We start from the raw sequence: 22923 nt of genomic DNA, 5'->3' as shown, positions 1-22923 counted from the left end.
ACGACAGGAGGCTTGGCACTGTCTATATTTACTTTGGTTTTAGGCAGAAAAAAGTGGGGAGATAAAAAAATTGATATTGTAGGTCATGGTCCAAGTACCTATTTCAGACTGAGGTGCTCTTACTTTGGGGACTAATGAGTTTCCTTGAATTTTTTATTTCACTAGTAGCTGGTAAACTGCATTTTTGTACAATGGAACTTGGGATTCTGGTTCCAAAATTTGGCAAGCTCCAGCTTTTATAGCCACCTAGTGTTTCCCCTCTGGCCAGGAAGCACTTCCTGTGTCTGTGTAGCCTGATTTTATTAGGGGGAGGGGAGATAAAAACCTTGCATATTCCCCCTAATCCTATCACACACTAAATCATCTCATTCATACTGACTCCACCAATGCTGCTTTCCCCATTTCCTGAGTTACTTAGCAACAACCATCCCTCCCTTTTCCACTCCCCCATCCATCCTTTCATTTTTTTTTTCCCTTTGCAATCACGATTTCCAGGCTGTTTAGAAAAATGAGGATGCTCAGCAGCATAGGGCAAGCTTTTCCTTCCAGCCTCCCTTTTTATGCCTGCCAAATCCTTCTCGCCTCCAAAATGAAAATCCAGGCTGCCTGCATATGTGTAATCAAAGGTTAAAAAGCACCCTGGCTGACACCACGCATGTGTTAATCTGTGCTGCAGCAGAGTGCATCATTTCCACTTTGACCTCAGAGTTAATCTGCATTCAGGCAGAAGCTCCATTGCTTTATTCTTTCTTTTTGTTTGTTTGTTTGGTTTCCCCCCCCCTTCATCCCTCCCCCCCCCCCATTTACTCTGTCTATTGCTTTATCAGATTTTGTTGCATGTGTGTGAGTGATTCGGTAAATGCATGCGTGTATGTGTTTCTTCTCTCCCTGACTTTTTATTCTGTGAGTGTCTGTGGTTCTGTGGGTTTTTTTTTTTTTTTTTTTCCTCCCAATTATATTATTCCCCTAGATTTGGAAGCTGCTGCCTGCTGCCTGAGCTGACGTTTTCTGATTATATCTGCAAAGGGCTTGTGCAGATCTAATTTCTGTCCCCCTGCATATTAATTCCCGCAGCTGGGCGCAATGTATCATCCCACTGACGGGACCTGGTAGGGAGGGGGAGAGAACCACTACCAAAAAAAAATTAAAGAAGGGGACGGATCCATCTGCAACCAAGAGGAAAGGGGAAAAACCTGGGGGGGGGGGGAGGGGGGGGAGAAAAAGAGATGATTCCTCCAAATCCAACAAGCCTGGGGAGCACTGCATTCTTGAATCCTGCATTTTCTCTCAAAATGATGGTGTGGGCACTTCTGTTCCTCTCTCTCATCCAGTGGTAAGATGTGCTTTCTGATTCTGTATGGGGGGGGGGGGGGGAGGGAGGGAGGGCTGGGGGGTGAAGAATCTGTTTGCAAATTTGCAGAGCTGTGGTGAGAATGCCGGAGGTTTGGATAGTGGCATTACATTCATCTACCTCCTAGCAGCTGAGATCTTATACTGTTTTATTTCTCTTACAATTGTCGCTCTGAAATGGACAGGGAGGGTAAGCAGCGGGTGTGTATGATGGTGGTACATGCCGGGTGTTTCACAGAATTTGATGCCATATTAACGACGCCTTTTATGTCTGAATTATTGTTTGCTACAGTGCATGGAGTTATAATGCAGCTGTGTTTTGTGGGCAGAATGTCAGTGCATTCATGCTTGTTTTCACCTAAGCAGCCACATCATGGCTGTGCCTGGGCTGAGGTCTCCGAAGAGCCGGCTGTTCGTTCAGTCTGTAGGGTGCCGGGGCGAGGCTGTAGGTCCAGGGACAGAGCCGCAATCCCCCCACAGCCCTCCCTGGGCTGGCAGCGGGGCGCTGCCCGTGGCCCCCGGCTACCCCAGTGCTTTCATGCTGATGGAACAAGCAATGGGATGTAACAGTCTTCACTGATCATACGAGATGAATGTTTACAATAGCATTTACCGCCCCCCCCCCCCCCGCAACACATGTACTGTTTGAAGACAACCTGGGCATGCTACATATGTGCATTGTATACATGTAAAGAGGTAAAAATCTTAACAGCAGAAGAAGCAGTAGTTTCTTGTGGATGAGTAGAAAGTGGAGGGGGGGAGTGAGCATTGCTGCAGTGCCAATCATTACGCTGAAGCAGACATTCTCGCAAAAATTTGTGGACTGTGCATTTAACAGGTTAGATGAGAAAGTAGCACTGCATTGCAAAGTACCTGGCCTTCTCCGCGGTAACAGACTGTTCCTTACAGCTGCATAAGCCATGTTGTCATTGAGACATCAGAGAAGTTAGTGCACACTCTCTTTTCTACTATTAATGCTGTATTCATACAGGCTCCTCATTCAAATTTACCTTCTTTCTTCTCCTCTCCTTTTACCTGGACACTACCATACTGAAAAGTGGGTTCTTCCTGTTTGCTTTTGATTGTTTGTTTGTTTGAGAAAAATCAGACTATGTAGTTGCAGTAGTAGGATTTTAGTTCTAAGCAAAATAAAAGGCCAACATTATTGGCCAGGGAAATTAAAAGTTGCTGGGTTTCAGAGTAACTTAACGTAAAAAGGGCTTTGTGAAGAACTCCTGTGAAAAGAAGCTTAAAATGGTTGAAAGTGGAGTAGAAAGTGAAATAAAACTTGGTGAGCCTACCAAGAGGGATACTTTGTTATTGGGAGTAAGACAGGTGTACGCTACCTCTGACTCTTACACAGTCATTTATGATCACCATGTGAATACAGCAATGGGAAATGAGCCTTTACAGGGTTTCATGAACACGGGGTCTCAGAATATTTTGACATAAAACTTTCACTACAATAACCCCAGACGTTTATTTTAACACACTTCCTTCTTTTCACGCATCATTCAGAGTAACATAGCCTGGGAGGAATTTTGCCAAAATTATTTCATAAGCTTTCAAAGAAACTCTTCATAATGCAAATTAAAGTTTTATCTCAGTAAATGACTGTTTTCTGTTCATAGCCATCTGATAGCCAAGATGGTTTCCTATGACAGCTTCCTGACCTCATAGTTTTAAAGAACAAATAATAGAGAAACAATATTAAAAATCTACAAGTAAAAGGGGAAATTATCCTTAGTGCTTTACGAAAATATTTTAAATGAGTCAACATACAAATATGATTTTAATTCTAATAATCAGGACACTTTTCTCCTTCTGTTGTGGAAGAAACCTTATTATCAGTTTTGGAAACTCACAGACCAAGACAAGAGTTACAAAAGTTGAACTTAGATACCATTTATCTATAGCCTGAATCAAAGCTTTTCTTTGTTAAAAACTCACCAAACACTTCAGAAAGAGGGGAATATCGTTGTATTATGAGTCACTTGTCTTGGACACTGAAATTCTTAAAGGCCAATGCAACTGAACACTAATGTATGTGCTCCATGTTATGTATGTGGATAAAAGTGTTGACATCAATCAGAACCCACACGAAAGTTTAAGTATTTGCAGAATATGATTAAAGTAATCGAATTAATGAAAATAGATTACCAATATTTTGAGGAAGTTTTTCCCCTATTAATACAAAAAAATACTATAGAGAGAAATTGATTGTTGCACAATTGTTGATATTTAGAAGATTAGAGAAAGAAGAGGAAAGCTAAAGCATCATTCAGGCATTAATGGAAGTGGCTAAAATTCTAGCATTGACTTCAGCAAACCATGATTTGAATGAATTCAGAACAAATTACATTACAGCACTGCAGTATTTCACCCTTACAATAATTTTATGTATTTTATTACATGCAGAGAGTACAGCCTTACAATTGTGCACACTAAAGTTTTAGGTAGTGCTTTCTTCCAATTTGTTTCTTGACATGCATAATTGTGCTGCAAACTTCTTGCGTAGAGCCCCCCCATCATCTCATCACTCAGACTACTCTAACAGCACTGTGCAGTCAGTCCATCGTAGTGACTAAAGCCGCGTTTCAGTGAAAATGAGTCAAGCCAAAATCCAAATTTCTGAAAATTGTGCATTAAAATCTTGGGGTTTAGAAACACTTTAAAAATGTAAATAAAATAGTTTAATATTTGCACACGTCAATATGGGGTTTAACTGGAACCAACTATTTGATTACACTTATTGAACATATAATAGGTAATTAATATGTTATGTGTAATAGAGCTCACTCACTGGCAAAGTTTCAAATAGATTTGAAGCTATAATCTTCACACTACTTGCATATAGGTTTTATTAGCTATTTTTTGCATAGTCCTTAGCTATAACAAATTGTCAGCAAAATCACATGAACACAGTGCAAAGTAATGTCCAGATGTGAAATTTGGGACAGTAGGTACTTTTACTTTCTCACTTGTTAGTGCTCAAGTAGTGTCCTGGCAATGTTTCTGTGCTGCAGCTAAATACCTAAAACTGAAAACTGTCAAGACTGACCAGAAAAAAGCACAAATAAAGCAATCATTTTAGCATGAAAATACTTTGGTGTATATGTGAATATATGTATTTTTACTAGTAAATTACTGAACATGGGAGTAAATAAAATTGCTTTGTTCTTGTAAAGCACTAGCAGTGTCAGTTGGGTTCTTGCACTGGGTGATAAGTGATATAGTAACAATGATTAAAAGGGGCATGAATATCGCTGAGCTGAACAGTCATTTAGCATTACTGTAAAGGTTGCTAACATCAGTTTGGTATTAATCCTGCAGCTATAGTTATTCATACACAAGCTTCCAATGCTTTCACACAGTGTATAGCACTAATATTAAGTCAGAGGTCCCACTGAAGTCACTCGGAGCGTTCCTGGAATAAGATGTTGCTCAGCAAGAGACAATTTCTCAACTAACAGGGAATGGTCCCTTTTAAAGAAGTGTAATGACAGAAAATGTGAATCTAGGTCCTTCTAAATGATTACTTCATCCTTGTACATCATACTATGAAATTAAATATTTGGTGCTGACTGGCCTACATACTACAGTGTTTGTTTCAGCAGAGTGGAGGACACAGGCTTTATGGACACAGGACCTGCACTGTACTTCAACATTTGAGGGGTAGTAAAGAGGGTGAGACTGCCTTTGAGTTGTGCACAGCCATGCTGCATTCCTGACTGCTATCAGCTGGGATACAAACTTGGAACAACTATTATTGTAATAAAAAGACTACTAAAAACACTGATCTAAAGTAAATTTGAACAATTAAGTAAAATTCTCATTATCTCATAATTAATAACTTGATGGGGCAAAAAAGATTACAGAAACTGTTTCCCTACTTGCAAGTATATAATGATTTGGAGATGTGGATTAATCCCTTTAACTAACTTCTGCTTGAGTGACTATATCACCTAACCATAACCTGCATGCCAAAATTCACGTATTCCAAAACACTCTAATGAATATGGAAAGTGAAGTTAGAAAGTCGTTCAGAAAGTTTGAATCCTTGAAAATCTGAGAAGTAAAACTTTAAAATAAAAAACTATAGAAACTAACTCCAATAAAAATGGCTTAGGAAGTGAACCTACTCTTTTAATGTAGCATTTCCCATATGACTCATGTTATACGTCTTCTTCATGGCCACCCAAATCATGCTTTTAGGTCTTAACTTTAAACTGTTCTTGAATAGTGCTGATCTGGAAAAAATGTCTTGTTGATTTGGACTGTGGTTGTATTGTTTTCCTCTTCATGCTACGTTTGCTCTGTTGGCATATGTCAAGAAATTCTGTAACAGTTGCACAAAAATTTAGAAGGGAAGAAGACTCTGACAGGAGCGAACAGAGAAGGGAAAAGAAGCAAATGTTGGGTCAAAGGAAACTCAGCCCCAGTACAATTAATGATCATCATCACAAGTAATGATCATCACTTTCTCCAACGAATAACTGAATTGTTAATTGAAAGCATGAATTAATAAAGGATTAGATAAAGCATTAGACACAAGGTGAACAGTAACAGATGCACATGTTTATAGGAAGGTTGATTTTTTTTTCATATTTTTCCTCTTATGCCTGCTTAGATTATATCTGTACTGATCAGTATCAGTACAGTACCTTATAGGGACACATTCAAGTAAGCTCTGAAGCAGAGGTAGTTTTAAGGGTGATCCCCCTGACTGGCACTGTCCTGCAATGGGGAGAGGTACTACCTCACTTGAAGTGAGCTCAGTACCCTGTAGCTTTTCCCTTGTTACGTTCAGCCACTCCAGCTATACATTCCCAGATACACAGATTCTGTTAGGGTGATCATTTGATAACTAGAATGTACTGTGGTTCTCTGCTTCATTGGTATGGTCTGTACTGCTGTACTACTGCACCCACAGCCCCATTCACAGTCTGATAGAGAAAAAGAGCTAGATTATGTGAGAATGGCAGTGAAAATACAATGCTAGCTGGGAGCTGGGGGCTTGCTTAATATGAACTTGGGCTTGGAAAATATATAAATTTAAAAAATGATTGATATAGGGATGTTAGAAGTGAAGGTTTCTTTCAATTTTCATGTTTCATGGCCTATCTAGTGATGTACTTTTTAGTGGACATTTATTGCAATGTAAATTCCCTTTAACACAGATGGTAAAGTTTGATTGTCCACTTTCCCAGTTATTTCTCCTAAGAAATCAACACCCTACCCTACATCTGATGCTGAAAATCTCAGCAGTTTCAGGAATCTCCTCACATGATGGGCCTAGTTTTATCCTCTCAATCATTTCTGACCCAATAAAGTCAGTCTGTTGTTGAGGGAAAATTTTTACAGGTAGTTATGTGTTCATAAGTAACAACTGGGAAATAACCCAAAGTTAAATTATAACTCAGTAAGAATCTTCAAGAAGTGTTTCTTACGCTGTATAATGCTTCTACTTTTTGCAGAAAGCTCTCAACCTCCATTCCAGCCAACTGATTTACAATAACGCTAGACACTTTTTTTCTTCATTCCTTCTTTTTTATTCTGTATACAACATCAGCTTTGACTTTACACTCCACTTCAGCCCACAGACTGTAATGTAAATTGATCTCAAGTGGCACATAGGTCTTGTCCTGGCCTTCTGGACATAAAGGAATTTCTCCATTCAAGAACAGAGCTTGTTTTCCATGAATGGAAGTTCTGAACAAGAACTAGGGAGACTTTGTGGCAGTAAAAGAGAAAGAGACATGTTTATTTGTCTCTTTTTAGAAAAGATATGACAACTGATGATAGACATGATGACTTCACTGGAAGTAGAGGTATGATTCTGGGCTCAAAGGTGGAGGATGTTTACTTAAAACAAGACACATTCTTTATACGATGAACAAAAAGACTGCAGAAAGTACCAGGAAAGAACCATAAATTTCAGAAAAAGAAGTCTATCACCATAATCAGGTAACTATAATTATTATTAGGTAAGGAAGAGCCTGATTCATAGAATAAGACTAAAACCGAACTTGTTGATCACTAATGAAATTAGGGGCTACAATTGCCCCCAGTGAATATATCCAAAGCACAAAAACCAGGGTAAGGAACACCATAAAGCATCCATTCTAAACGCACTGATTTTTTTGGACTATAGACTCAACATGATGAGTGACCTCTGATGATGCAACATTCATTGTATGTTTCCTTTTGATGCTGGATTATGGCCCGAATTGCATGATGTTAATAAAAAGCATACCATGAGTCTGAATTCACCTAGTGTGTACACCTATAGAGGCACATCATCTTTACAGGTGTTTTATTTAGGTGAGCTCCTGGCTCAGAAGAGCTCTGATGCAGTAAGTAGGAGCTTTGCTGTTGTTTGAATGGGGCCCAGTTTTCTATTTGTGATGTGCAGAAGTAACCTGCTTGTTTGATTCTTCCAATTAAAAAGAAATTCAGCTTTGCACTAAGCCAGAAGGTGGAGAAAACAGCATTTAATATTATCTTTGGAAACAAGAAAATAATATTACTTGCTTTTAAACTTGTCATATGAAGTGGTTAGAAATTCATTTATATCAGAATGTGTAACCATCTCCTTCAATGTGAGAAATGTACAAAAAACTATTTTTTTTTCATCCATATGAAAAAAAGAGTGGGTAGAGGGAGATAGTGGGTACATATTTTCACAAGTTCCAGCACCTGCCAACTGGCTGAGACAAACCGAGGTAAAAGAGGGGCGAAAGTGGTAGCTTGAAGAAAGCTATTGAGAGAACAGTGAGGATTACATCTAGTGTGATTCTGGGGTATTTGTATAGTTGCGATGGGAAATTAATATGCGAGTCTTGTCAGACTAAATATTGGGTATTCAGTCTGACACACGGTGATATCCTCTTATTTATATAACTGGGTAATATTTTTAACACAACTACTGTCAAAAAAATGAGGCTTTAATGTTGCTGAAAGCCATCAGTGACTGCATAAGCAGAAGAGAAATGTAGCAAACACCTTCCCATGTAAATGACTACCTCAGCTGCATAACGCTTTTTCAAATGATGTCCTAAGCAACATAGAAAGGGTTGACTACAGAACCATTACTTGTTTTCTCTTCTATAAAGGCACAAAGCACCAAATGAAATTATCATTGGCTGCCTGAAAACTTATGAAAATGGTTTTCTTTCTAATCAGTGAGGTAATGCAGAGCCCAAAGATTATGTATATTCAAAAAGAAAAATACTTCAAAGGCCATTAAACTCCGTGGTAACATTCTGTTACAGGAACTCTCTAGCTGCATGTTTCTGGAAGTGGAGAGATTTTGCTAGGGAAACATCATTTTATTCTTGCTCTGATCTTTTGCTCTTTGCTTCTGCTATTGGCATCTGCCAGATGCAAAATACATGGCACAATATACAGCTGATGTGACCCAGAGTAATCATTATTAATCACATGATTACTGCAAAGTGATAGCGGGTAATAGAACTTCAGTAATTTATACAAGAATCTCAATTCAGCAAATGATTATCATTAAGGAAGAAAATCACTAATGTGCAAGTCAGATTTTCTTATTTACAGGATCAGTTCTATTTTTTCAGATTTAGTGGAAGGACATTTTCACACATATTCAGTGAAGTACAACACAATGTGTAGGCTTAGCTGTGAAATCTGGCCACTGTATATGAAACTAATATTACTCTTACAAGAGAGAACTTTCATCTGTTCACAGACAGCTAGCAAAACCTTAAAGAAATAGCATTTTTACAAAACCTAAGTCAACATATACAGATTATTACCAGAAATAAAACATCAATACATGGAAAAAAAGCTATTTAAAAGAAATGAAGAATAATAATGATCATTTGGAAGGAACAGAATGAGAAGATATCTACTTTTTATACTTGCATTAGCTCTTTCCAAATGATGCAGGTAATCATGTATGAAATTGTATTTTTACTGAATGTCATCTTGGACTTTGGTGTGAACCCTTGAGATGAAAGGCCAGCTTTTTCCTGATCTTTTCATCATCTTAAGCTTTTTGAATGCTCCATGTTCTACAGAAAAATACCTAAGGTTCTATACATTGATGAGAAATGCATCTTAAAAAGAATCTCATGTATACCCAAAATAACCTGACAGAATTCCCTGGAAAACAGAGGGTGACATGAGAAAATGAATGTTTTCCTTCAATAGTGATTCAATGTTATATTGTGTAACACAAATGGCATGTTCTGGTCATATGAAGCTTTGTTAATCTGTAGTAAGATATCTTCAGATCTAAACAGAAATCTGCCTGCTGCAACAGATTGAGGATTATCTACTGAATTCCACTTTCATTTAATTCCCTTAGATTATTTTTCAAGAGAGAGAGAAAAAGAGATAGGAAAAAGAATGGAAAGAGAATAATTAAGAACATTAATATTAATGAAATAATGCTAGAAAGCCTTACTAAACTAATCAATGTATTATTCAATATATTATTAAGTGATAATGCACTTCTGGGACCTACTGATCCGTGCATACATTTGATAAAGCTGGAGAAAGTGTGTCACCAAACCAGAATGAATTATACTCATAATGGTCAGATAAAGACACCGGTCATCTCTTGGCTATTTTGAGTACGGCCTATGAGAGGGTGGTATAGGATGTACTTTGCTTTTCCTCTCCAAAGAACTGACGAAGACACAAAACATTTCACACTGTAGATTAACACTGAAAAGGCTTCAATCAGGTGTATAGCAGACAAGGGAGAACAGTTCATCAAGGAGCCTGTGATCATCTTTCCCCTTCTGATATCCTGAACAATGTTTCCAGTTTCTACATTCTACCAAAATTTAGGCAAACACCTTCTCTGTGCAGAAAAGTAATCACCTGACCACAAAAAATCAATAAATCAATAATATAATTCAATATGCAGATCATTAGCTCATGCTTATTTGTGGTAATGGCCAATATTTTCAAAACAATTGTGAAACCATTACCTAAATAGATAACCACACCAAAGGCAAACAAGCACACAAATATCAGTGAATGAAGAATGCCACCAAATAATTGATATATAATTAAAATCACAGTCAGTTTGACCTACAGGTGAATCACTGATAGCTCTTAGAGTTACTTAATACAGAGAGTAAGGACTTTAGCTATGAGCCCAGAAAGTCTGTACAGTTACTGTGAATAGGAGGCAGAACTGAAGGAGATACGGAAGTGAATTACAAAGGCTGGAATTATACAGCATTTTTAATATAGTGACAAGAAGCCTGCTATTACTTCAAATAGAAATCCAGTGCAGGGATTCAGAAAGATGAGTTATTATGATCAAATTAATGAAGATGACAAATGCAGGGCAACCTTTGGCATGAAGGGAAGACAGCATGTGTGTAGGTTTTGGAGGTTAGAGTCCAGGGAAATGCCACACTCAAATAAGAACACAAGTGAGAAAGCTGGTAGTAGCTCTGAGTTACGCAGTAAAAGGAGAGGGAAGCAGAGAAAGTAACTCCCCTTACTATAATAAATAACTTTGGTTGGAGTAGCGATCATGCCGTGAGATAGCTTGGAAAAGAAGATGAGGCTTGTGATCCATGTAATGATATCTACGCTGCCAAGAACTGTCTTAGTAACTGAACTTGAAGACTGAAAAGACACCATTTGGCTTCTGGATACATAATGGAAATAATACATTTTGCTCCTATAGCCTGTGAGGGCTGCGAACCCAAATATGTTTGAGTATTACAATTTGGTTTTGTAACATAGTAAAGGAATCACTATTCTCTTGGAAGGTAAGGATTTGGAAGAGGGAAAGGTAACCAGCAGTAAAAAAATACTGCTGCTGTTTTATTAGACCAAAATAATTAACTAGTATCAAAAACTGCATTGTATTGGATAAACACATTGGACATTTGTAAGCTCTTTGGGGCAAGGACAAACCAACCTTCTGTTAATCACATTTTTTTTCACATTTTATTTCCCTGGTTTCTAAACGAATGCTAAAAGACCTCACTAAGCTGCTTTAAAGACTTAAACCGTACAATTAAAATGACTTAAGACCTTAATAAAGCTCTAATGCAGCACATGAGATTAAAGTTACCACAAATCTTTAGGGCCGAATTCCTAACTTCCAAGTCCAGCATAACTAATAAGGCTCTGAACACCATATTTAAGAGGCAATGGTGAGCAACAGGAAAATACTCTTCTCCACCACTGGTTATTGTGATACAGATCCACCACTCTGCCTCCTTGATGTCAAAAGGTTGTAAAACTAAGAGACCTCTGTTTCACCCAGGTGAAGACAGTGTTTCCTTCCTCTCGAGAAGCCACCACTGCCTCTAGAGAGAGGTCATTTCTCAGAAATTAAATTAAGCAGTTCCAAATTATTTGCTATTAATATCCAACCACTTTTAACCACTTTTACACCTGCCTAATACACTGTTACCACTTTATATCCAATCACTTTTACTCTGGGTATACTTCATAATAAGGATTATTTCTATAATGAGTTCCAGAATTTACAATTATTACATATTAGTATATTACTATACACATCTAGATATTATATGTGTGAAAACAAACTCTACATGGATTTGATTTTAAAAGGGAATAGGAATAATTTTAGCCTTACAGATTTCAAAGAGTGGATTTTATTTTAAGCTTTGAAATAAAATTAATCTTTGGCCAGAAACCAAGAATTTTAGCTCACATGGTAACTTTGGAAAAGTTCTGAGTATGTCAAGGCTTTTGGAGAGTATTAGAAGAGAAAATTGTTTGCAGCTTTAATCATACAATTTGTTAAGGAAGAAAAAAAAAAAAAAGAGGAAATACACTATACCTGCAAAATCAATTCTTCTGTTATGGTCCCCAAAGCACTATATCTTTTTATAACCCTATAGTAGATAAGCAGCAGAGGTGATTAAATTCAATGCAACATATATTCAGACCAAAAAATGAGAAACGCGTTACCTGCAAGTGTTACCAGCATATGCAATGTTCTGAGCTCCTCAGTAAAATAGTAATTAAAGGATTTAATGAAAAAAAAACAAACCAGAAGCTTAATTGTCAAATTATGTCCAAACATAAATAGTACATATTTTAAATGGGACTTCTCAGTTTACCTGCAAGAATTCCAAACAGTATGTGAAGAATATATGTCTTTAATAGAGACATCGTGTCTGCAATGACACCTTGGGAAACTGGCTGAGGCAGCTACACTGGGGTTCATTGTGCAAAGTTTTAGACATTCAAGCCTGCATCCAGGAAAGCACTTTCACTTGTGTTTAAATGTTTACCAACATTGTTTTCCGCACCAGGATCAGAATACTGAGCAGTTGAAAGTATGACAAGCACAATCCTGGAAAATCTGACAGATATAAGCTAAAAGTGCCAACAGTGCCAGTAAGTGTATTCCAGTTACGCCCTCTCTTCTAAATTATTTTACTGATAATGTCTCCTGGAAAACTGTCAGCCTTGGAATAGCACCTGTTCTTTATTTAACAAAGTATTTTGAGTTATGTTTGCCAAATTCCCCATGCATTTAGAAGGATAAATTGCACAGAGTTTTTGCTTCAGTGGCATCCAGTAGAATTTCTTCTCATCAATACTCTGCCTGTTTTTCTGCATAAGTCTGCAGCTCATAAAAAGTTGCTGGAGCAGGAGCAAGGGAAACTGAACATGAATTTATCTATGTGGAAGATATGCTATGATTAGTAAAACATCTTTACCCTTCCTTAGCTTCTGTTCGTGTTCCATTAATTTCAGGGATTTGCCCTTTTTCTAAGTTTTCAGGTCTCTATCCTCTCCTGATAGTCCCACCTGGCTTGAGTCACAAAAAGACTCTTCCTGTTTTTAAAAAGGTCCTGATTATGCAGTTTGGATAAGATCCAGAAAGGACCAAAAAAATCTCTGAAGCATCATGGTACCTTCTCTGTACTCTTAGAAAAAGGCATCTGAAACAATCTAACAACCTGCATTTTGTCAGTTAGCTTATTCTTAACTGCCATGCTGCTTTGTGCGGCTGCCCTTAATATCTTCCTGGATCTTGCTTCAGAACTCAGGAACAGTACAATCTCCATCACATGCAGCTGGTGCTCACATCTCTTAAATGGAGCCCCCACAGCTGGGAATGGACTAGTTCAAGATCACCTAGTAACACCAGATGGTGGCAGCTGCCTATCACTGCTTGGTCTTGTATCGATTCTCCTTTAAAACTTATTGCTGTCATGCCTTGGTGGGTGCTCCACAGGGCTCTGAGAAAGGGCCAAGGAAACCTGCTGGGAATCTGGACATTGTGGCCTGAATATATGGACACATTGGTTTACATCCAAAACAGTTTCTGCAGCACATTTAGTAGATCGTTTGACTTAGCCACAGTATGCAGCTGCAGTGAAGATGAGGAGAAAAAATACCCCCCCACATACCTCTTATGTAATCTTTTAAACTGAAGGAAACACTTTCACTTCTGTGTGTCTTTCTGTACTTTGTATCACTCTCTGTAGTATTTTCTGCACTATATATTATTCCAGTGCTAAACATATTTTGAAATTCTAGTTACATGAGTCTGCATCTCCTAGACCTGTGTTCTCCCCTCCAAGAATTTCAGAAGTGAATTGGTAATAGTTGTACCTTATAAACTTGGTTCCCAAAGCAGTTTTTCAAAATCATGGTTTTGGAATATGTTTATAACTACATCCACTGTTACTTCTGCCCCTTGTAGCCAGTTCCACACATTAATCAAACCCACTGTTAGCTTTGGTTTGTACTTGGTTATTGCTCTGATTCTTGCCCTCTTTTTGAGCTATGAGGCATCCATCTTCCTCTAACCCTGAATACCATCTACTGATAAAACAAGTTTCTTTCCTTTTCCAAAGACAAACTTCTCTGATCATAATCAGAACAACGACAATTTATAAAATAAAATTCTACTACATTGATAAGAGATAATCAAAAAAGGTATGCCAAAATATTTCTGGAGGAAAAAGAAAAGTCTGGGAGATATATGTTTGTATGTGTGTGAAAGAGAAATTGCTCCTATTTTCCTGGTGTTTTGACTAGCCTTAATAGTCACATTTAAATATAAGGGATGGGAAGATAGGCTTTACAGTGATCATTATGCCTAGCCCACTCAAATGTCAAAAATTTCAGAGCTAGGTAGAATTTGCATGTTATGTGCCTTACATTTTATTTATTGGAGACTGATAGAAAGACTGATAGAAAGACCATAAAAGAGAGAAATAAGACACTGAGTGAACCCATACACAGTTTCTTCTCATTAAAATATAGTTGCAGAGTCACAATATTATACATTAGTTAGCAATATTAAAACAATTTACCATTTTTCAGGAAAAGATTTGAAGTTCTTGCATAAAAAGCTGAATACGCTTAATGGTGAGATTATCTTTCTATGGAATAGATATCTGAAGTATGTGCTTTACATCTTCTTCTGTATCCCAGCATTGTTTTTTGAAATCGTGTTCCAAAACCTCTATCATAGTGGAGCATAAATAGAAAAGGAAGATGTAGCAGCTTAGCATCAATATTTACCTTGGAAGGAACATTTGGGAATTGTAGCATGTAGCCCTGCAATAGGACATTGCCATTGCTAATGACAGGCCATATTCTTTGCACTGGGCTTGCCTGGCCTCAGGAGAGCCGCCTGTCAGGCCTGCTGGGGCTGAACTTCTCTTGACCTGCCCACAGCTTTGTTTTACTTGATTTAGCTGCCACAGCAACTTCTCTAATTGACTAGGCATCTACGGCTAATTTGTTTGACGTTTTGTATGGTACAACCATAGTTTTATATAGACAATAGTAACAAGCAGTGACTCTATGAAGAATGAGTTATTTACACAGTTGTGGAGTGTGGAGAAATACAAGCCTAGTATGACAACAGAGGCCTTGAGAAGTGGACGTGGAATGCAGCAGAGAGGGGTACAAGTACGGGGTGACATTCCCATTGAATAACCCTGCCTGGGCTAGCAGAGGTGCTAACGATCCTTATCCAGAACCGAGGATGTTCATATACCCCATAGGATTAAGGAGACCCTGACATGAAGCCATCCTGACAGTACCAACCACCAAGGAAAGTCCATCAGAATTCCACAACAAAACCAACATAGGCCATTTCATCAAAATAAATCAATTCCATAGGGGAAATTCAGGCACACTTGTTGACAGTTTTCCTACTCAGCTGACATAGAGACATTAGCTTGCCACTTGCATTCTTAATGTATCACACATCTACCCTGTTATCAGAACTAAATTCCACATCCACCCCTGCACAGTCTGTTTTATGAGCATGAGTGCAAACAGCGTCTTGCATGATATAAGTTGGGTTTATGTGGGAACACATGGGTTACTATTGGTTACCATGCATTAAAAATGAAGTTAAATCAGAAGCATTGTTTAAAAAAAACCCACAAAAACCAATTTAATTTCCACCATTTGCTTACACTCATTTTGTGAATGAGTTAGCTTCATGATGAGTTAATTAAAGACACATGTATCAAGCAACTGTTTTCAGTTCATTCAGCTCTTGTCTTCAAGACACATTTCTGTCTAATAAACATTTCAGTAATGATAATTCCATGAGCTGAAAGAAGCAGGAATTAAGAATATACTCAGAATAAACCTATACTGGTTTTAAATTTATTTTTGACAGGCCCCCTAATGATTCAGGGTTTATCTGACCCACTTGGTTTACCAAAGTGCAATGGAAGTGTGATTCCCAGCAATGGGATGTCATTTCCGATGGCTTGGTTAGTGACTGTTTCTTCCTCCCTAATAAAACGGTTTACCTTCATGCCTAGTCTTCACAAACACAAATAATAAGGCATATTTATGTGCCTATTTCTGCTGTAAAAATGGTTTACACTTACATGCAGAGATGATACAACTTGGCTTATCATATCAAGTAGGACACTAGTCCTTTAATTGGGGTAAGCATTCAATGTTCCTGACTCCCAACCCAACACTGGGAACACCACATGATAGTGCTTTGCCATGTTCTGAGACACAGAAGATGAGAATCCGCAACAGATTTAATTCTAGTGAGGATTTATATTCAGTTTAACTTGAGTTTTAAAGCTCACATCTGTAGAGGTATTATAGAAAAAAATAAGTATTCTAAAAAAAATCTAAAATCTAAAAATAGGTATTCTAAATCTCAAAAAAATGCTCAGGTGGGTTACTCAACAAGCAAAACTGCTGATATTTCTAGCACCTGACATGTTTGTTTTTAAACACTGACAGATAGTGACACAAAGATTACAACATCATGAACAATTGATTCCAGAAATTACTTCCTTCTGGGTGAAATCACCATACTGAGAAAATTTAGAAAAAGTTGTCCAAGTATTCTGAAAAACCATGAATATGAGTACCTCATAGGGTATTATAAAACAAGAACCTTTATTTTTTTCATTTTTCACATCTAATCGAGCAATAGGATTGGGGGTTTTGAGCTAATGTTGTTTAAATAGATGGCTGGAGGGCATCCGTGTTTTCCTAATCTTACTCATTGAGAACAAAGTTAAGCTTTTTGCTCTTCTAGTGAACTTATAGTGAGATTTTAGACCAATCTTTTTTGAAAGCAATGTACCTTACTGGGGAGGAGAATTACATATAATAGTAACAGATGACAATTACATACAATAAAACATAGCCTGAAAAAATGAAGAGATCTCACAGTAAAAAAGCCCTAGTCAGATCACATTTCAGTAATGGCCATTAACTTAACTCCTTCTCAGGAGCTCTCCCTGCTATAGCAGAAATCTGCAGGAGCCGAGTTATAGCAACAGGCAAAAATCATGCCCCAACTGCCTTAGATTTCACATGCAGAGATGCATACAACAGTTTCAAAAGAAATGAAAAAGGAGGAGAGAAGGGGATGGGAGGGGAGTGGAGAGGAGAGGAAGGTAAACCAATAAATAAACCTTCTGAGGTTCACATAATTCCAAGATTACACCTTTTACAATTAGATATAGCTACATAATTTCAAAGAAAGTAGATCAACTCAAGCTAACCCTATGATGCAGAAGAATATCTGAACCTATTTCTCCCTTTTCTATTTGTTTCTATCGAATGCTTTCCTTCATTGGCCGCTAAAACGAGTAGGCATAACCGCAGTAAAAAGCGATACGTGAGTAGATTATATAACCTCCAGTAAACAAGATGTAAAAAACCCATATTCATACAAAATTCCAGCTAAAAAAAATTTGAAATAATCATCTTAAGTTAGGGAGGCTTATCTGAATCATCTGATCACATCCTAGACTCCTCCAGAGTTCTCAGAAGTTATAAATGCTGCACTTCAAGCTCAGGCTGTTCAAAATGAATGATGTGTGCTTGTTTCTATAATTATCTCTCTTGTCCCTTACTGCCTATACAAGTTTGCTTCATCCCTCCACATTTTGCTGTCCTTATGGGGGTAGCATATATTTCCTCTCCCTGCCCACAAGTTTTATATTGTGGTGTAATTCAGTTTTGGTCAATTACATCAGTCTGTTCTGATAGATCTGAAGATGGAAATCCTTTATCAACTTATTTAACTGATGTGCCTCAACTTTCTGCTGGAGAAACGGATTCTAGACAGGGTGCTAACATTTCAGCTTTTGGTTCTTTGCCAAGACTGCTAACACTGGTCCCTGTTTATGGTAATTTTGGTGACAATTGGCCATGAGCCCATTTTGTTTGCACTAGAAATATTTTAGAAGAAACAATAATCCTCATGCTCATTCATTACTTGAATCCAATTGGTTGTGCAATGCAAAAATTTTGTGCAATACTGAAATTTTTCAGTACAGTGAACTAGAATACACAGCAAATACTACAAACCAGGTTTACTGGTAGCACTCTCAATAAATGAACTCCAAAGGGCTTTTTTAAGAATCATTTTCACAAACTTACAGGAAGGAAACAAAACTTACACCAAGTTAAATTTTTCATTTTCAACCTTTCTGTGTAAACACTTGCTGCTACATTCAGCTACATCTGCAAATACGGAAAATAGATGCTTTAACTATAAAAATGAAGGGCTAAAATGTATGATGTGATAAGATGCAGTAACTAATGTTAGTGTATGTCTTGGCGAAGATGTAGAATGACTGTAAGATAAACCAGTCTGATATGACCGACAGTTTTACAGTGACCAGGACAAAAACATCATTGCCACGTAATATTTTAGAAGTTTGTGAAGAGGTTTAAGAGTTGGACTGCTTTACTCAGAACGGCTGACAAATACCAGTGAGGATACTGTGAGTTGCCGAATGACTAGAAGGCGGCCTATAAAATCCACAGGATGATACTTGGGTGCTGTGTTGCCTGGTACTATCTCATTCAGTGGAAAACAGCGTAAATGTTCACAGGAATCTGGTAGGTCTTTAAATCTCAATGTAGGCATAGTTTTCCGAAATGATGTTTGATCATTGGATTGCTGAGCAAGATTGCTGGCAATCTTGGACCTTCGTCTACTATAAAGATGACTGAAAAGTCATGTGCTGGGAGTCCTCATCTGGGCTACTCTAATGCCTTCTGGGTCTTGAATATCCATTTTGAGACTTCTGTGCTCAGTCCCTACTTAATCATCGTGTTTCAGCTGTAGCAATTTATTTATAAGAATTGTAGCATCATTTTAATAATCTCTTTCTTGTACACTTCAGTACCTCTGTGAGTTAGGGATAACAGAAAACCTTGGCTTTGTTTTAAGCAGTAATCATTTCATGACCAGTTTTTAAACACTTTACACAATTTGAATAGTCCATGGAATAATAGCTGTAGCAGTAGCAGTTTCCTAGGAAATAAACTTCTACAGGTGACCTACCTAAAATCCAACCTACCCAAACCATTAAGTAAAGGTAAAAACTATTATCTTCCTCCTTGTGAACTTCCTCAGCCTCCCTCACCACATGACTACGTGGTAATACTCCCTAGTAGCCAAGTCTGAAACAAGATGTTCTGGAAACACTCTGAATCAAGTATTTCAGGCTCTTCTGGAACAAAGCTCCATCCAGGTACCAGAATTGCAGTCTCACCAGTGCCAGAGCTCTAGGTGGAAGAAGCAGGACAAGAAGACACTTTCTCTGTGATTTCTTAGCCCAAATCTCTCAATGCAATCTCTGTTTCCTCATATGAAACTTATGATAACTGACTGGATAACTTTCCCTCTCTAAGCAAAGCATTATTCTGAGTTTCCATCTCTGATGTGGGAATTGACTTGGGAAGAGATTAATTTTCCCATTCCATGATTTGCAATCCTGAGAAAAGGGAACGTTTGCTATTGTGACAAACATTTAGTGGTAAGAGAAAACGGGGACTATTTTTATGGCATAGATAAAACCATGGTCCTGGGCACAGCCTTAGGATTTAAACAATACAAATGGACAGAACAGAAACACAAACAGGGAGAGAGAACTCAGCATACAGCTTTGTGAAAACATTTTCTATTTCAATTGAGATAGCTTTCCTTAAAATATCAACACAAGAGAGAATGTAGATACAGTTTGATTTCCACAGACACTTTCATCTCCTGCAAATATGCTATTCTCTACATACGCATATGTCACATCTGCATACAGCATCCCTGTATCCACAGTAGGAACCAGGAATATGTCCTTCCCTCACCGTGATCGTATTATCATAATGAATAATGTATGACCTATAGATTAGGGTAATTTTTTATGCACATCACAGAATGAATTTAGCTTGACTATCCATTAAGTTAAACAGCGCTGTTAGGTAAAATAGCAAGCCTTGTTTCAGTCCTTCACTGAGAGGTATGAAACATTAGTGCTTTAAGTGGAAGTCTCACTGTATGCGTGAGTAGTTTATTAAACCTTTGCTGTAGGCTCTACAGCTTCTACAGCCTACTTGGTATAAAAGATGAAGCTGGTCAGATCTTTATGACAAATAAACCTAAGTTTTTCATTAAACCAATTAGTTGTTAGCTATTCAGTACTGCTACAGGTCTTTTTCTTTAGGCACTTTGCGGCTACTCTGATTCTGCTTGTAAACAGTAATGCAATAGCAGGCAGATTCCAGCAGGGATAACTGACTCTGGTGTGAAGTTTCCTAATAGAACACTTGGAAATAGTTAAAATTCATTTTCTATATTTAGAAAAGTTGAAGGACAGAGACACAGCAGGGACAAATTGGCATATCTTATTTGAAGTCACTGATAGAGATTTTGTCCAGCTAAATACATGACCTCACATCTGAACATTGAAAGACTGGGCAGTCATGGTAGGTTTTTGCATCATTTCCCTTCTACTATTTGTAACAAGTTGTGAAAAGCAAGTTCCTGTGGATTAGGAAATATTTACCTTTTTTCAAAGGGATATACTTCGTGAGTTATTGTTCACTAATGAAATAAGACATGCATCAGTCTGTCCCTCAGTTTAGACTGACAAGTTATTGCTCCTGTCTGTGATTTGAAATAACGCATAGCATATCTTTGCCAAGGTATGGTAGTGTCCTTCCAAGAAATGCTACATATGATTCTTCTGGAAGTTATTACATTAGTGTGTCTCTGATACAGAGATGTCATGGAACAGCAGAGATGATCAAAAGTTATAATGCTGACCTTATGTTAGCAATTAGCTAAAACACAGAACTTTTGAAATAGATAATCCACCCTTCATTTTAAATTTCAAACTAAAGAATTTAAGACAAAGGGCTTGAAAGGGTAATAACGTAAGACAGCTAAAGACATTTGTTAAATTTTACTAAGATGACGATTATTTTTATGAGGGTATTAATCTTACTTCCATGGAAATGAAAGCAAAAAATAAAAGAAAGCACACTGAAAATATTAGAAAGAGGAATGGATTCCCAAATTATTATGTGGACTTCCATGGTTTTAGACTGCTAAGAGAATAGTTTATCAGCACATTAAAAAAACACCTCTTACTAATGGGCTTTGCCATATCTTCTGGACAAGGTTCAGAAAAGAAGATGGAAAAAAATCATTTTCCTAACGCGTCAGTGATTTCTCAGCAGAGATATCCTCTGGGACCGATTGAACTAATCTTCTACTATTTCAACATATTTCCAGTATAGAAATAATGCCCTTAGTGCTAAGAGGTCCTTAGAAGAGGCTATGCCAAGGAAACAGCCATCTTTTAATTAGTTCTTTATGCCTTGGTTGGTGAATCCAATTCTACCTGCAGTAGGCACAGAGGTACCCACACAGGTTACACTTGCTCCATGAATGACTAAATGTTGCCCAGATGATATTGCAAAAAACTTACAGATGATGTGCACTAGCAGAGATCTGGAGAATCTGGTCCTGAACATTTAGTTGGTATAACCTCAGTTTGTATTAAGTTACACCTCACCAATGAGCACTTGAAAGAGATACATAAATGTTATAAATCAAGTAACAACTTCTTTAATGCAGAATTAGGATTAGTATGTGTATTTTATAATGAGGAAGATAAGAAACATGAGTTGAGTCTTTTTAGCCCCTGCCATGGTAAAAACCTCATTGGCAGAATGAGGTTTGTACGTAATTGTAGAGCGAGATACCAGTTCATAGATCTTTGCATACTTTATCAAAAAAATAAAATAAAAAAGACTCAATCTTGTCATCTCCCCACAAATATTCCTGTAGTCCAAATGAAAGCACTTTCTGATCTAAATTAATAAATGCCTATTAGCATGTAGTGATTTCTGCCCTCTATCTGCTTTGTGAATATGTATTTCAAGTAATCTGACATGCATAAAGAGTTCCCCTGAATGTTAGGCACACTTACAGTTTTTTATATACATATATATATATGTAAGTAATTACAATTATAGCTACCTCAAGCAGGCTTAGCTAGCAAACTGAGCAGGGATTGGACCAGGTGACCTCCAAAAGCGCCTTCCAACTTCAATTACTCTAAAACTTGGAGTCTCAAGTTTGTGTTCTGACCCTTTTAAGCCATCTCGTTTCCAAACAGGGAAGCTCAATTTATGTAGAGCAGTCTTCCACATATTTTGCAATGGCATTACTGTCCGAAGCGGGATTAGCTCAAACAGTGAGATTTTGTATCAGTGTCTGAAACACTAACTTTCAAAAAATTATACCGCAATCTGCAAGTATGTAAATATGTGTTTCTTTGCATACCTATATTACTAGATTTGAAAACTTCTAGCAGTCACAAAAATAAAAACATTTTTCAATATGCATTTGGGTATAGTCTGAGCTTTACTACCTTTGTTCTGGACAGTAAAAGCACTTGCAAAATTTAGGACATATACTCAGAAGGACTGATGTGAAAGCCTTAAGAAGATGAAAAGGGCTTTATCATTATAACTTTCATTAGTATTAATGACATTGCACAGCTAAAGCCCTGCTTATCTGGATAGAGATGTACCTGATTGCTCTGGCTGGTATGCAGTTTTACACAGACAGACATGCAGACAATCAGATACCCATGCTAACTTACTTACGATCCACTTGGAATTCAGATAAAAGCTGGAATTCGGTGGCCTTCTCCCCTAGTTACATTGGTTCTGTTGCCTTTCCTCTCTCTCACAGTAATCTCTTAAGGCATTTGCTGATTTTTGAGATTTGGAGTGCCAAAAAGGCTTGAAATGGTAGAGGAGGAAACA

General features: G+C 37.6%; 1 protein-coding gene across 1 annotated transcript in view; it reads left to right on the top strand.

Moving 5' to 3' along the window:
* The first annotated feature begins 1132 nt into the window (after positions 1-1132).
* The window catches only part of GABRG2 (gamma-aminobutyric acid type A receptor subunit gamma2), a 73886-nt gene continuing 52095 nt past the window's right edge, over positions 1133-22923 (top strand). Inside the window, exon 1 of the mRNA XM_074156535.1 lies at positions 1133-1333. Coding sequence (XP_074012636.1) covers positions 1227-1333 — 107 coding nt within the window. The 5' untranslated portion in view covers positions 1133-1226. The remainder of the gene's footprint in view (positions 1334-22923) is intronic.

Source organism: Numenius arquata, chromosome 11 (assembly GCF_964106895.1).
Source record: "Numenius arquata chromosome 11, bNumArq3.hap1.1, whole genome shotgun sequence".
In the NCBI taxonomy this organism is placed as follows: Eukaryota; Metazoa; Chordata; class Aves; order Charadriiformes; family Scolopacidae; genus Numenius; species Numenius arquata.
The sequence above is the reverse complement of the archived record's forward strand: the minus strand, read 5'-3'. Positions and strand labels throughout refer to the sequence as shown.